The sequence below is a fragment of the Panthera tigris genome, chromosome C2 (assembly GCF_018350195.1).
Source record: "Panthera tigris isolate Pti1 chromosome C2, P.tigris_Pti1_mat1.1, whole genome shotgun sequence".
NCBI lineage: Eukaryota > Metazoa > Chordata > Mammalia > Carnivora > Felidae > Panthera > Panthera tigris.
In genome coordinates, this window is record NC_056668.1 from 96,898,034 (window position 1) to 96,913,830 (window position 15,797).

General features: G+C 40.8%; 1 protein-coding gene and 1 pseudogene across 4 annotated transcripts in view; one reads left to right on the forward strand and one right to left on the reverse strand.

Annotated features, from left to right (window-relative positions):
- GOLIM4 (golgi integral membrane protein 4) overlaps window positions 1-15,797 on the forward strand; it is an 80,617-nt gene that overhangs the window by 50,925 nt on the left and 13,895 nt on the right. The window contains exons 6-11 of one of the 4 annotated variants that reach the window (XM_042999065.1): window positions 2,401-2,483; window positions 3,052-3,135; window positions 6,408-6,566; window positions 12,596-12,928; window positions 14,582-14,829; window positions 15,575-15,654. In XM_042999065.1, the coding sequence (XP_042854999.1) occupies window positions 2,401-2,483; window positions 3,052-3,135; window positions 6,408-6,566; window positions 12,596-12,928; window positions 14,582-14,829; window positions 15,575-15,654 (987 nt within the window). Of the gene's footprint in view, window positions 1-2,400; window positions 2,484-3,051; window positions 3,136-6,407; window positions 6,567-12,595; window positions 12,929-14,581; window positions 14,830-15,574; window positions 15,658-15,797 lie in introns of all 4 variants that reach the window. The other 3 variants (XM_042999064.1, XM_042999067.1, XM_042999066.1) reach the window with 3 other exon arrangements.
- LOC122230908 lies at window positions 2,756-2,836 on the reverse strand (annotated as a pseudogene).

Genomic DNA, 15,797 nt, shown 5'->3' on the forward strand with positions numbered 1-15,797 from the left:
TGATACCCAGAAGGTGTAGACTGGCAGGGGCGTTGGCTTGTTGGTGATATGGCAGATGGTGGGGGTCATTAAGATAACAGAGAAAAGTCTTCACGGAGGTAATATAAATCATGTTTTCTTGTGTCTACTCTGTATTCCTTTCTTTGAAATAAAGCTCATGTAGAGTAGAGTTTTAACAAATTAAATACAGAAGTGATAAATCAGAACCATGGCAAAGAGAAGGACACATGTATGTGAATTCTGTGTCCTAAATAACGCAAGCCTCGTAACTTGGTCTCAACTTGCTGGCAGCCAGGACAGAAAAGGAAATGCAGTAAGTGGCAGGGTTCTCATCATCAGAAAGAGAGAATATACCTACACTGTGTGTTGAGCAAGGGAGGGAGAAACGGAGAGTAAGAGAAGGAGGTGAGAGAGAATGGTACGTATTTCTGGTATCAATTTTTGAAAGAAATTTCACAGAGGCCTTAAACAGTCGGGTGTGAAGATGCCTTTGATGACACTTTTATGAGCAGTTTTTACATCAGCACTTTTGCGTGATTATGATTCCTGGATAAAAGCTTTAGATAGTAAGTTAAAGCATACTGTGATAGATGCAGATTAGTGGCAACTAAGGTGAATAATCCAGGCAGTCTGTGGTAGTTTAATGTGATACCAGAAGGGAATTTAGAATCCTGGGGAGATGAGCTGATAGCATATAAGTTTAAGTAAGTATTCTTTTTGTTATTTTTAAAATAATGGCTGGCACTCAGCAAATGTTTACCATGTGCCGGTACCAGGTGAAACTCTTCATGCGATTATTTTTATTTAATTCTCATAACAACCTGTAAGTGAGGCATTGTGTTTAGCCTAATTTAACAAATGAAGGCACTGAGGCTTAATCAAATTAAATAACTCAAGTCAATACAGTTAAAGTACAGAAGCAACTGCCTTAAGTTTATAATCCAAAACTCCTTTATAAGCTAGTGGATTGGGTGTTGTGTGTGTGCATGCATGTAGGCGTGTATATGCACGTTTGCATGTGTATGTATGTATGCGTGTGTCTACTGAAGCCCCCATCCAGCCAACGACACATTTAGGGTGTCCTTGGATTGCCAGTGGTGTCCTGTTTTGACCTTTGAGTCGAAATCCTTCCCACCCTGTTCTTGATCTCTCCCCTAAACCCAATCACCAGTCCAAAGCTCAGGGGGTTAGGCAGGGACTATATAGGAGTAAAAGTGGACAGAAAATATGGTGAGAGGTGGTGATGGGCATTTTCTTCAGCGCTGGGTGCCACGCTGCAGAGTTAGGGTTTTGTCTGCCACTCGGGTGGTTTGCCCAGCACTGTGCAGACTTAACAGCTGCTGTCTCAGCATTGTTATTAACAGCATCCCCTTTCACTTTCAAAGGTACCTCCCATTGAAAAATGAATTATATTGTCATCCTGCCACCATTCAACTTCTGCTGAGTATTGTCACATGAGATTTGGCCTCGTGTTGCCAAATATTAGTAGACCCAGATTCTTGATTTTTAAGGGGTGACAACTGTTCAAATGTGGAACACTCTGCATAGGTCAACACTGCAGAGGCCAAAAAAAAAAAAAAAAAAAAAAAAGAGAGAGAGAAAAAAAGAAAAAACTCATGTGAGTTAGATTCAGCCCTGGAGCTAACAGTTCATAGCATCTAATGCCCAGATATAGTGAACGTGAGAAAATCACCAGGAGGGTAACAGAGCTGGGCCTGGAATCTTTAAGTCACTGAAGCTGTTCCCTGAACAGTAGGCTTGAGATTGGAGAGATTATAGGACTTTACTAGGACAGCAACGGTCTCACATTATAGCCCTGGAGAAAACTGTCCTTTTGTTATTGGTGGGAGAATTTGCATCAGTCAAGAACTCAATGGTAGAGGAAAGAAAATAGATGTAGAATTTTTCAACAGGTAAGTGGTATTTTTCTCTGTCTCTTATTTCTTGAGTTGCCTTTGTAATTGAAATACTCTTTGGGGTCTGTGGAAATTATTCATGCTATAGAAGGAGGATTTGTACTTTTTGATAACTTTCTTTTTAATTTGTGGAGAGACTCAAATCTTATACCGTTCCTGCCCATTACATTTTATTCCTAAGGACTTGGCTATTAATAGAAATACGTCATTTTTTTAACTACTGAGTAATTACAACTCCTTAACTTCTACACTGTGTAGCTTCTTTAAAAGTATTTAAACTATCAAACCAGATTGTTTTGGAATGTCCGGCTGAACCCATGCCACATCCCCAAATGATATAATTTTGGTTGATTTGGCCTATTATACTATCAAAGTTAAAAACAAATCCTAAAAATAGTTATGTGAAGTTTCAGATATGAAACTAATGGAATCAAAAGCCAGAAAATCTCAAGGCTTTAGGCACTATTTTCTTTTTCAAAAATAGAAACCGTGTACAATTTGAGAGAAGAGAATAGACAACTAAGGAAAGCGCACCAAGACATGCACACACAGCTTCAAGACGTCAAGGTAAAACAGAACTGTGCATTTGACTGTTTACTGTTGGCCTGCTTTACTTTGCAGAATGTCTTTAGATGTTATTCCCTAATTGACCTGCATTACCAATCCACATTGTTGTTTTGGGCTTTGCGTAAACTGGAGTGTGCCCAGTACTTTTACCACTTCTGCATCGTGAGCTAAAGGATGGTCTGAAAATGCATTTTTGTTCGTACTGAAATGATTCTTTTGCTAGATGGTTGCATTTTAATAAGCTTTGTGTTTACCAAGTTTTATTAATAATGAGATGTTCCTTTGATTTTGATTTCATTGTGATTATGATATTGATACTACACTTGATCTTAGCCAAAAGGCCGAGAAGCGATTAGTGATGATGACGTTGAGGTAGCACATTGTCGGTTTCCAAATACTACATTCATAGAATCTTCTCTCTACGATGATTTTTCAACTTAGCAAATGCTATGAGAACAACAAACAGCCAGGCAGGCAAGCTGCGTGTGGGTGCCCATACCACTGTCAGGCAAAGCAGAAGTTGTCTTAGAATGTTAAATGTCAACATGTAAAATTCTTTTTTGTGTAGCAACAGCATAAGAATTTACTCTCCGAGCACGAACAACTTGTAGTGACTTTGGAAGACCACAAGAGTGCACTAGCTGCTGCGCAGGTTAGCAGGGTAGCAGCCTCTATTGGTTCTTGTTACAGTCTGCTTAACCTTTCCAAATTCCTTATGCATGTAGTCTCTCACAAGCCAATCTTCAGTAAGTTCCTTAGGACAGAGCTCTCCTGATCCTGAGGATCCTGCATGCTTTCAAAATTCAATCAAGAGAATATTAAATAAGCCTTTGATGATGATGATGATGATGACGATGATGATGATTTTTTGCACTGGTAGTGTGGTACCTATGACTATCTCTACTCTCCAGCAGCCCCTACATGCAGTGGTCTAATACTTGTTTAAACTACAGAAATCATCCCTTGTATCTGGTCTTCTGCCGCTCTCCGCCCTTTTGATGACTCTTCCTGTAGGATCTGTATATGATGCTAGCTACCTAAATAAATAATTGTCAGACTTTTTCTTCCATTCCTCCCTCCCTCACTTCTGCTTTCCAGCCTACAGACACTCCTTTTAGGACTAGGCTTATGAATTGTTGGTCAAATTAACAGGAAATAAGAGATCTCATGTCAGTGGAGAAGGAAAAACAAGAGTCGTAAGGTCCATTTGTTCAAAGCCTTGAACAGTCCCTGGCACAAAGCGGGCCTGTAGTGGATATTTCCTGAATGAACAAACAAACAAATACGAGTGTCGGAGAGCTTTTTAAGGCAGTACCATACTGTGATTTACAGCTTTCTAGTAGAAGCAAACCAGTAGAAATGGCTAGCTTAGTCACTGGGTCTGCACTTTTTTTTCTGTTGGAAGAATTAAGAGGAACACCAACTATCTGTCCAATTCAGGAGACTATGCGTTACTTCTTGTCTTTATAAAATTTTAAGAAAGGTAATATGCTGAGCCCTGGCCTGTCTTAGAGACTATAGCATCTGCATTTGTGGGACTCCTTTTCAAGGTAGTCATTGAGTATCTCCCTCTGAAACTGTAGCTGTGTGGTAATTTTTCACGTGTGTACAAATCAAATTGACTTTGGGAGATTATTTCATTCAAAACCTTCTTTATACAATTTTTACCAGGAATTTATTTGAGGCTGTTTTTCATGCTGAAAAACGTGACAAACCAATTTGAGTATTCTGTGTGCTATCATGGCCACAGACATTAGGCTAAGCAACAATTTGAAAATCCAGAGAAATGTAAGTAAAAAATGGATTTTACAAATGACCAAAACCAAATTGCGTAGTAAGCTTGCTGGGAGTGTTATGGACAAGATTTTGTAGTAGAAAAAAAAATATTTTTATGTAACTTACATATCATATTCTATTTCTTTAAAATCTTTTCTGCTCCTTCGATGGGGGGCTGAAGTTCTCCTGCCCACCCGCCCCACCCCACCCCCTAAATCATTATGCCAGAACTAGGTGCAGCACTTAGAGTCCCCCCTCTGATCCCCATAGTAGTACTTTCCCTGGATCTCCTTAGAAAATAAATACTGCTGCTGGCACCTACATTTCTTACGTAAATTATCTTACCAGACTGGGTCTCGACAACCTGATTTTTAAATGTAGTTGAGTGGAGAGAAAGCAAGAATAGAATAGAATTTGAGTTTACAGTTTGCCAGGGATCTTCATAAGAACTTTTATACAGGATTTTATTTAATATTTACAGTCTACTGAGATATTACATTGTGTCCTTTTTATAGCTAAATAAAGTGAGGTCAAAGAGAAATGAAATAGCTGGCCCAAGATCAGTGACCAGACCAGATCTGAGCTTCAAGTTTAGGGCCTGCGGACATCACGGTCACGTGTAACTCGTAAGCAGGCATTTTTGGAGACTTTCCCTCTTCACAGTTCCACGGGCCTTGCCCCACACCCCGTCGAGTCATAATTTCTAGACTGGGGGCTCAGGAGACTGCATTTTTAACATGATCCTTCCATTATTCTCAGTGCACACTAATATTTGACAGCTGCAGCATTACTGCTCTCAAATATGTATCTAGGAGGAGGAGAAAGGAGAAACATTTATTAAAAAGTATCACTATGTGGATGTCTTTTTTTTTTTTTTTTCCTTTAACCTCCAAAGTTGGTTTGCAAATGTTTTGATAGATTTTTGGGATAAGGGCCATCATTAGCCATATGGCATACCTTTGTACAAATTATAAGGAAGCGCTCCCCTGAGATAGGTTTAGTGAGAAAACTTCTTCACCTTTGTATGAATTGGAAAAAAAAAAAAAAAAACTCAAAAGGCCCCTCTTCATTGGGGTGAAAGAGCACTATGCCAGGGTGCACGGCTGGGGCAGTGGGGTGCCGGCTGGACTCCCACCTCCACTCACCTGCTCTACTGTGCACACTGGCTGGGAAACTTGTTCAGAAAAGATTGCTGTGTTCTCTGTCTGTGTTTATGTGGGTGTGTGTTTACACACACAGCATCTCTGTTTTGGGATAACTACTGGTGTATGTGATGAGCTAAGTATGAGCAATGTCTCTTAATTTTCTTAGTTAAGGTATTTGATTTTTCTTCTGCCTTTCTAGTTCCTTGTGTTAAAAATATTGCACATGCACACACACATACAGACCACCACCACATATACACAGACACAGCTATAAGAGTATATCGTAGTTTAATACTTACAGTAGTGCCTTTATCACCTTAGAAGAAAGGTTCACAGCTGAGGAATAAAAATCTAGGCTCATTTCATGCCTATGCTATTCCTTTTCTAAATCTTCAGAGCACAATACCGTAAGCATTCTGGAAAGTAAGGGACCGTATTTGAGCACAGGCTGATGGGCAGAAGGGTGTGGTCTGAGTGATTATATATATATACATATATATACGCTAATGTTTTTATATGTATATCTATATAGTTGCTTATTTTAAGCTTATGATTCCTTTCCACTGAAAAACATTACTTAGACCATATTGGTAAAAGATATCTGCACTTGTATTTATATAATTATGTGAATTTTTAAACAGATTTTTTAATGCTTGTAAAACTGATTGCAAACTGTCTTTTAATAATGATATTTATACTAGGAAGTTATTTATAAAAATTCTGACTGTTTAACATAGCATGAGAAACTAACATCTGTCTTAGATATTTTTTCTCTGCTCCCTTTATGTCTAATTCTCATTTGCATGTGCTTAAAAATGGTTAAGCTTGTCCAAGTAAGAATAGCTAATGCATGGAAATAATCTGCATATTTTTCCTAATTTGTACTTCGGTATAATATTTTAGTCTAGTCTTCCAGTGAACCCTAATGTCCATCCATGAACAATGTATCTCTTTCCCTCCTCAAATTGTACAATTTGCATCCAATTGTGCAATTTATACACAGACACAAGTTGCAGAGTATAAACAATTGAAAGATACTTTGAATCGGATCCCAAGCCTTCGCAAACCAGAACAAACAGAGCAGCAGAATGTTACCCAGGTGACACATTCTCCACACAGGGACAGCACAGCGAGGGAGAAGGCAGCTGGACAGCCGCGGGAGGTAAGAGGCGTGAACTGGTATTCTGTGGTGGGGTCACTTTCCCCATCAAGCTGTCATCAGGTGAACTGCTCGAAATATTGCCGACCCTTCCTTCAGAACAGTGGTTCTCAAATTTTAGCATAGATCAGAGTCCCCGGCAGGGCTGTTAAAACACAAATAGTTGGGCCCCAGCCCAGAATTTCCAGTTCAGTTATTTTGGGATGAGGCCTGCATTTCTAACTGATTCAGCTGGTCTGGGGAGTACACTTTGAGAACTGCTGTAATACTTTCTGGGAAAGACTCTACCAACTTTGTTTATTCATGTGGGTTTATTTTTTTTAAGGAGCTGTTGTGCTGAGTTTTTTATTTATTTTTTTTCTGTTCATGTCATTTGGGTTGTTAGGGGGCAGAGTGAGAAGATTAAATGATCATAAGGATATTATGTGATAGCCCACTCAAGTATTAGGGTTGAAAGTATAGTTCTGGGTCCACAGAGAACAAGCCAAAAATTGTATTTAAGAGGTCTCTATAAAACTGCCAAATGTATGAGTGCTAGTTTCTTAATCCACTTTTTTTTTTTTTGTATTCCTGTTCTTCATAAAAGTTGAGCCTTGCTTAAAAAATATTTCCTAAGCGAGACATCAAAAGTAGGGTTACCCTTATCCTTAACTCTTACAAAGTTGTTTTAATTACATGCATAATAAATACAGCACATATTACTATCTTCCCCCCTGAAAAAGTTGGTTTTAACAGCAAATGTTCAAGAAGATGTGCCCTGAGTTACCATCTTATGGGAATATTTAAGTTGCTAGGAGCAGACTTCATGGAAATCTTCAGTCATGCAGAGCATTCCTGTATAGACAGGACCCTCTGTGTCTTCTGTGGTTACTCTTAACATAAGAAAACATGACCAGATCTCTGGCCTGGGGATCGGTTCTATTCTTTATCCTAGTCTGACTACCAGTTTCCTGGGTTAATCTTGTAATGACTCACACCTTTAGTTTTCTCATCTGTGAGGTGGAGAGAGTAGTTATCTGCTGGAAGCTTTCTCACAGAAGTGCTATGGAGATAAATGGCACACATTTGAAAGCACTTAGGGCCCTTTAAAGAAATACTTCATGTAAAGCTAGGGCAGTATTATGTCAAACGCGCCAGGTACGTGAGGACATTGGTAAGACCTACATCTCCAAAAGTTGTCTTCAGATGTCTGAGAGAGCACTTTCTTCCTCCTTTTGTTTATTTATTTTATTCTTTTTTCAGATTTTTCCTTAAATTCTAGTTAGTTAACATACAGAACATATAGTGCAGTATTGGTTTCAGGAGTAGGATTTAGTGATTCATCACTTACATACAACACTGAGGGCTCATTCCAACAAGTGCCCTCCTCAGTGCCCAGCACTATCTAGCCCATCCCCCATCCACTTCCCTCCATCAGCCCTCTGTTTGTTCTCTATCATTAAGAGTCTCTTATGGTCTGCTTCCTTCTGTCTTTTTTTTCCCCCCTTTCCATATGTTCATCTGTTTTATTTCTTAAATTCCACATTAGTGAAATCATGTGGTATTTGTCTTTGACTTACTTTGCTTAGCATAATACACTCTAGCTTCATTTACATGATTGCAAGGCAAGATTTCATTCTTTTTGATGGCTGAGTAATATTCCATTACACACACACACACACACACACACACACACACACACACCACATCCCCTTTATCCATTCATCAGTTGATAGACATTTCGACCCTTTGCATAGTTTGGATGTTGTTGATAATGCTGCTGTAAACATCGGGGTGCATGTACCCCTTCAAAACTGTATTTTTGTATCCTTTGGGTATAGCTAGTAGTGCAATTGTGGGTCATAGGGTAGTTCTATTTTTAATTCTGAGGAACCTCCATGCTGTTGTCCACTGTCCACCAACAGTGTGAGAAGGTTCCCCTTTCTCCACACCCTCACCGACATCTGTTGTTTCCTGTGTTGTTAATTTCAGCCATTCTGACAGGTGTGAAGTGATATCTCCTCATGGTTTTGATTTGCATTTCCCTGATTATGTGAGATGTGGAGCGTCTCTTCGTGTGTCTGTTAGCCATCTGGATGTCTTCTTTGGAAAAGTGTCTATTCTTGTCTTCCCATTCCTCACTGGATTATTTGTTTTTTTGGGTGTTAAGTATGATAAATTCTTTTTTTTTTAATTTTTATTTTTTAAATGCTTTTATTTATTTTTGAGAGAAAGAGAGAGAGCACACGTGTAAGAGGGGGAGGGGTAAAGAGAGGGGGAGGACAGAGGATCCCAAACAGGCTCTGCACTGACAGCAGAGAGCCTGATGTGGGTCTTGAACTCATGAACCGTGACATCATGACCCGAGCCAAAGTCAAACACAACCTACTGAGCCACCCAGCCACCCCCAGTTTGATAAATTCTGTATAGATTTAGGATACTAACTCCTTATAAGATATCTCATGTGTAAATACCTTATTCCATTCCATAGGCTGCCTTTTAGTTTTGTTGATTGTTTCCTTCACTGTGCAGAAATATTTATTTATTTATACAGTCCAGTTTCTCAGTTACAGTTCTGCCAATTTAAGAAGATGGCTTCACATTTATTTCAGTTTGGAAGAACAATCTGACCAAAGTAGTCATTTTTTCTGATAAAGACGGTGGGAAGGGAGAAAGGAGTGATTCGTTTTCTTACGATATTTTATCATTTCTTTTTTGACCCTCCTTTCTAAGTAATGAAGATCAAATGGAAATCTCTGAAACTTTCAATCTGGAAAAACCAATTTAAATCAACCAATTTTTGAAGAGGAATATTCTGTAAAGAAAAAAAAAAAACAACACAAAACATGTCTTTTTTGTTGTTGTTCAGAGTTTTCTATATTAACACTACAAAATATTTACAAAATTATTTCCTCGGATTTATGAAGAGATGCTACTTTAATATGTTAAAAATATTTTATTGTATGGTTTAATGGGCACTATTTTTAGTTAACATGGATGTCTATTAGTAATGGCATTCTTTTTTTTATTAGTTAATAAAAATAAACCCAACTTATCCTCAATATCATTTTATCCTTCTCTTTTCTTAAATTAAAAAAAAATTAATGTTTATTTTTAAGAGAGAAAGAGACAGAGCACTAGTGGGGGAAGGGGGGCGAGTGGCAAAGAGAGAGGGAGACACAGACTCTGAAGGAGGCTCCAGGCCACAAGCTGTCAGCATAGACCCGATGTGGGGCTCGAACTCACAGATCTCAAGATCATGACCTGAGCTAAAGTTGGATACTTAACTGACTGAGCCACCCAGAAGCCCCTGTCCTTCTCTTTTCAAATCATTATTATTATTTTTTTTTTTTTTCAAGGAATCAAAGATTATACATATTTTATGTCATCTTTATGGAGGAATTTATATTTTTTTTTTTTTTTGTCTCCAAGTTTCCCCATTTATTTTATTTTTTTTTTTTTTTAGTTTTTTTTTTTTTTAATTTTTTTTTATTTTTTAATATATGAAATTTACTGTCAAATTGGTTTCCATACAACACCCAGTGCTCATCCCAAAAGGTGCCCTCCTCAATACCCATCACCCACCCTGCCCTCCCTCCCACCCTGCCCTCCCTCCCACCCCCCATCAACCCTCAGTTTGTTCTCAGTTTTTAACAGTCTCTAATGCTTTGGCTCTCTCCCACTCTAACCTCTTTTTTTTTTTTTTTCCTTCCCCTCCCCCATGGGTTTCTGTTATGTTTCTCAGGATCCACATAAGAGTGAAACCATATGGTATCTGTCTTTCTCTGTATGGCTTATTTCACTTAGCATCACACTCTCCAGTTCCATCCATGTTGCTACAAAAGGCCATATTTCATTTTTTCTCATTGCCACGTAGTATTCCATTGTGTATATAAACCACAATTTCTTTATCCATTCATCAGTTGATGGACATTTAGGCTCTTTCCACAATTTGGCTATTGTTGAGAGTGCCGCTATAAACATTGGGGTACAGGTGCCCCTATGCATCAGTACTCCTGTATCCCTTGGATAAATTCCTAGCAGTGCTATTGCTGGGTCATAGGGTAGGTCTATTTTTAATTTTCTGAGGAACCTCCATACTGTTTTCCAGAGCGGCTGCACCAATTTGCATTCCCACCAACAGTGCAAGAGGGTTCCTGTTTCTCCACATCCTCTCCAGCATCTATAGTCTCCTGATTTCTTCATTTTGGCCACTCTGACTGGCGTGAGGTGGTATCTGAGTGTGGTTTTGATTTGTATTTCCCTGATAAGGAGCGACGTTGAACATCTTTTCATGTGCCTGTTGGCCATCCGGATGTCTTCTTTAGAGAAGTGTCTATTCATGTTTTCTGCCCATTTCTTCACTGGGTTATTTGTTTTTCTGGTGTGGAGTTTGATGAGCTCTTTATAGATTTTGGATACTAGCCCTTTGTCCGATGTGTCATTTGCAAATATCTTTTCCCATTCCGTTGGTTGCCTTTTAGTTTTGTTGGTTGTTTCCTTTGCTGTGCAGAAGCTTTTTATCTTCATAAGGTCCCAGTAATTCACTTTTGCTTTTAATTCCCTTGCCTTTGGGGATGTGCTGAGTAAGAGATTGCTACGGCTGAGGTCAGAGAGGTCTTTTCCTGCTTTCTCCTCTAAGGTTTTGATGGTTTCCTGTCTCACATTCAGGTCCTTTATCCATTTTGAGTTTATTTTTGTGAATGGTGTGAGAAAGTGGTCTAGTTTCAGCCTTCTGCATGTTGCTGTCCAGTTCTCCCAGCACCATTTGTTAAAGAGACTGTCTTTTTTCCATTGGATGTTCTTTCCTGCTTTGTCAAAGATGAGTTGGCCATACGTTTGTGGGTCTAGTTCTGGGGTTTCTATTCTATTCCATTGGTCTATGTGTCTGTTTTTATGCCAATACCATGCTGTCTTGATGATGACAGCTTTGTAGTAGAGGCTAAAGTCTGGGATTGTGATGCCTCCTGCTTTGGTCTTCTTCTTCAAAATTACTTTGGCTATTCGGGGCCTTTTGTGGTTCCATATGAATTTTAGGATTGCTTGTTCTAGTTTCGAGAAGAATGCTGGTGCAATTTTGATTGGGATTGCATTGAATGTGTAGATAGCTTTGGGTAGTATTGACATTTTGACAATATTTATTCTTCCAATCCATGAGCAGGGAATGTTTTTCCATTTCTTTATATCTTCTTCAATTACCTGCATAAGCTTTCTATAGTTTTCAGCATACAGATCTTTTACATCTTTGGTTAGATTTATTCCTAGGTATTTTATGCTTCTTGGTGCAATTGTGAATGGGATCAGTTTCTTCCTTTGTCTTTCTGTTGCTTCATTGTTAGTGTATAAGAATGCAACTGATTTCTGCACGTTGATTTTGTATCCTGCAACTTTGCTGAATTCATGTATCAGTTCTAGCAGACTTTTGGTGGAGTCTATCGGATTTTCCATGTATAATATCATGTCATCTGCAAAAAGTGAAAGCTTGACTTCATCTTTGCCAATTTTGATGCCATTATTATTTTTTTTTTAAAGATTTATTTAAGTAATCTCTACACCCCACATGGGGCTTGAACTCATGACCCTGAGATCAAAAGTTGCATGCTCTTCGTACTGAGCCACTAAGGCACCCCACTTTTCAAGTATTATTGAAAACAAAGTTTACATTGAAGAAGATCATGTAAGCACTTCATCACTTCAAGTCTGAGAGGTTTTTTTTTTTTTCTTTTTCCTTGTTCTAAAGGAAAACAGGAGTTAGATTGCTTTTGAGGGAAGTTAGATTGCAATGTGGTCATGTATAGGCTTTACTCTTAGGTTACTATCTGTATGCTTCCTACGATGAAATTTCACTGATGTTATCTCTATTTTATAGGTGAGATGACACAGTGAGAAGAGTTAAGTGACTCCATTGCAGCCATACTTTTCAGTCAGGACTGTGTATTTCTAGATTCCCAAGATTTTGCTTATGTTGTAACCCCATAGACATGGTAATAAACAGGTTGTCTCACTGCTTTCAAAGTAGAAGAGGGTCATTTCCAGTGATGTGCTTGGCCTAGGTGTCTCGGAATAATGATGTGTGGCAGACACATGAAGCTGTTCCTAGAAGAACAGAAGAAACAAAACTTTACCCTCCCACCCAGAAAGAGGCAGAATTTCAGGCTCCAGCAGAGCTGAACCAGCAGGACGCGGAACCCAGAGAGCCGGAGGAGCGTCAGGTGGAAGAGGAGCACAGGAAGGCCCTGGAAGAGGAGGCCATGGAACAGGTCGGGCAGGCTGAACATCTGGAGGAGGAACACGACCCATCGCCAGAGGAACAGGATCGGGAATGGAAGGCACAGCGTGACCCGAGGGAAGAAGCCAACCTTCTGGGAGGGCACGCTCACGCCGAGGTACGAGGTCCTTCACCTCCACTGGGATTCTGTTTCGTCAGCCAGGATAGGGAGCGTGGCTTTGTTTTTAAACATTGAGAAAGCCTCCCCATATACAACAATCTCTAAAATAAAATCCGAGCGATTTCCCTGAATGTTCCGTGCACGTATGTTTTTTAGATGCACGTGCTTAAGTTTTTTCGTGTAATGTTAATAGCATAGCTGCTCCCATCCCTCAGAAAGCTGACCCGAAGGAAACAGAAAGCTGTTGGTGTATTTTCTTTGTCAGTAGTGCGTAACAAGGCAGCCTCATGCTCACTCAGGTCCCTTGAGCAGAAGGAGGATAGATAAGCGCCTGATGGGGCACCTCCGGGGAACGTGTTCAAGTTCCAAGGGCAACTTGAGGCCCAGAAAGGTCTCATTTTCTATGATCAAAAGTCTCCTTCTCCCTGTTCATTTACTATCAAATGGTAGGTTGGCTTCTGCACATTCATCTTCAAGGTGGTTATTAAGTTGTCAAAAGGCTGATCTTATCACTTAAGGATGCCCACTGGGTGAGTATGTTTAACCAATCTCTGCTCAGTCTCCCCCTACCGGAGCACTCCCCTCTCACATAAATAAGGCTTTTTATCTTTGAAAAATCCATTATTATTAGAAAACCGAATTTAAAAGAACTTGAAGCAACACTGAGTGCAGAGAGCTTTCTTTCTTCCTCTGTCTCTAAGCTGATCCTTAACACTGGGCTGCCTGCCTTTACATACATGCCAGTCACTTTGTATTTATGCCTCTGAGGTTTCGTTCGGCTTCGAGCTTTCTAAGACTACAAGCTGCCTGAGGCTTTAGGCTGAGTAGATGTAACAGCCTCTGTTGTTGGACTCCTTGTTGCAAACTTAGCATGGAGAAGCTTCTCCCAGTCTTGTGTCCCTCATACGGCCTTTTTCAAAAGTAATTTCCCTTTGAGTTTAATTCCCCTTAACCCTGCACCTTCTTTTCTTCGGTGAATGTTGGGTGTGCTTGTGTTGGTTGGGAGAGGGGGTGATGATGGAGGAGTGAGTTGTGGGTAGCTCATTGGGAAGCAGAGTTTAAGAATTCCTGGATCAGTTTTTCCTTTCATCAGAAGGTACTGCCTTGTCACCCATTCTCTTTTTCCTTGAAGGAATTTGTTCTCTGCCCCTCTGCCCTTACCTGAAATTTGGCTTTTTTGGCTGTGGTCAGCCTGAGATTGGTTCCGCATTCCTAGAATTAATTGGCATCGCTGGATCGTACACTCTTACAGCTTCAGCTCACAAATTGCTACAATTAATGTGAGGTTACTACGTGCCCACTTAGAGCAGCACCTTTTGAACATCTGTTCAATTAGGGTTCAGAAGGGATTTGCCCTTCTGTTTTGCCCTCTCCCGTGTGAGAGGGAGCACGTTGAAAATCTGCCAAAATGCCAGCAAATCGGGAAGATGGGTTGCTAAAAGAAGCCAAGGCTGACTCAGAGAGTTGGGAAAGAGGGGTTCTGGCTCAGGGTGACCTTGGACCTGAGGTGCAATCCCAGTTCACCTGACAGATGGGTGGGTGTTAATTAAGTAAACCAGGCCTGCCGCCAGAGTGTGTCAGGGGAAACCAAGGAAGGGGTGACCCGAGGTGCGGCCTGTCCCCGCTCAGCAGCGCCACCTTTCCCCCCAGGTGTATCCGTCCGCCGGGCTGGCCACCAAATTGCGATCGCCTTACGAGGAGCAGCTGGAGCAGCAGCGGCTGGCAGCGAGGCGGGCTGAGGAGGCGCAGAGGCTGAGAGAGCAGCAGGACGCCCTGCACCAGCAGCGGCTGCAGGGACACTTGCTGAGGCAGCGGCAGCAGCTCCTCGCCAGAGAGGTGGCCCGGCAGAGGCAGGCCGGCCCCGAGGAGGGGCGGCCGCAGCCCCCGGAGCAGCTACGGTAGCCTTCTCCCGATGGTGCATGCAGCTCTCCTCTCGTTCTTCTGAGCAGGGCACACAGCTCGGGGTGCCTGTTCCCCGTGAGCTTGGGGGTGGGGGGGAGGGGTGGGGGGGGCGGGGGGGGGGGCTCCTGTAGCCGGAGCGGAACAACGACTGGAGAACTGAATTTCCAAATATTTCATTCTAAAACAATCAACCTTTTCTTTTTCCTAATTAAAAACGTTAGATCTTCAAGCTTACTTTATTTAAAAAAAATTTTTTTAATGCTTATTTATTTTTGAGACAGAGAGAGACATAGCATGAACCGGGGAGGGTCAGAGAGAGAGGAGACCCAGAATCCAAAACAGGCTCCAGGCTCCAGCTGTCGGCACAGAGCCCACGTGGGGCTCGAACTCACAGACCGTGAGATCCTGACCTGAGCCGAAGTCGGATGTTGAACCGACTGAGCCACCCAGGCACCCCTCCAAGCTTACTTTAGAGAGAGAGGACCTAGCAGGTTCTGTGCTAACTTTATTTTACTTTACCAGGTGAAAGGTGTTTTATGTTTTTTAAGGTATGCTTTGAAATTGTAGCTGGAATCTTTATTAAACCCAATAGCATAAGTTTAAAAAGAAAAAAGAACCTCTTGATGACTTTTTAAAAACCGTTGAAAAATTCGTTTATTACTAACTTTAAATGTAAATGACTTCTGTGAAATTGTGCCACCGAATTTGTCACTGAATTGTTAACATTTGTGTCTCTTGCAGGCAGCAAGGTCATTATGACACTGTGGATCATGATATTGTTCAGGGAGCAGAGGACCAGGGCGTCCAAGAAGAGGAAGGAGGTGGTGAGACTTCTCAGATTGTCAATACGTTAATGAGATTACTTGGTCACGTGGAACATCGACTCAGAGTTGCGTGCACATCTGAGTACATACAAGGGAGACTTGTGTACCACATGCCTTTTGTCGCTGCTGCTGTTATGTCA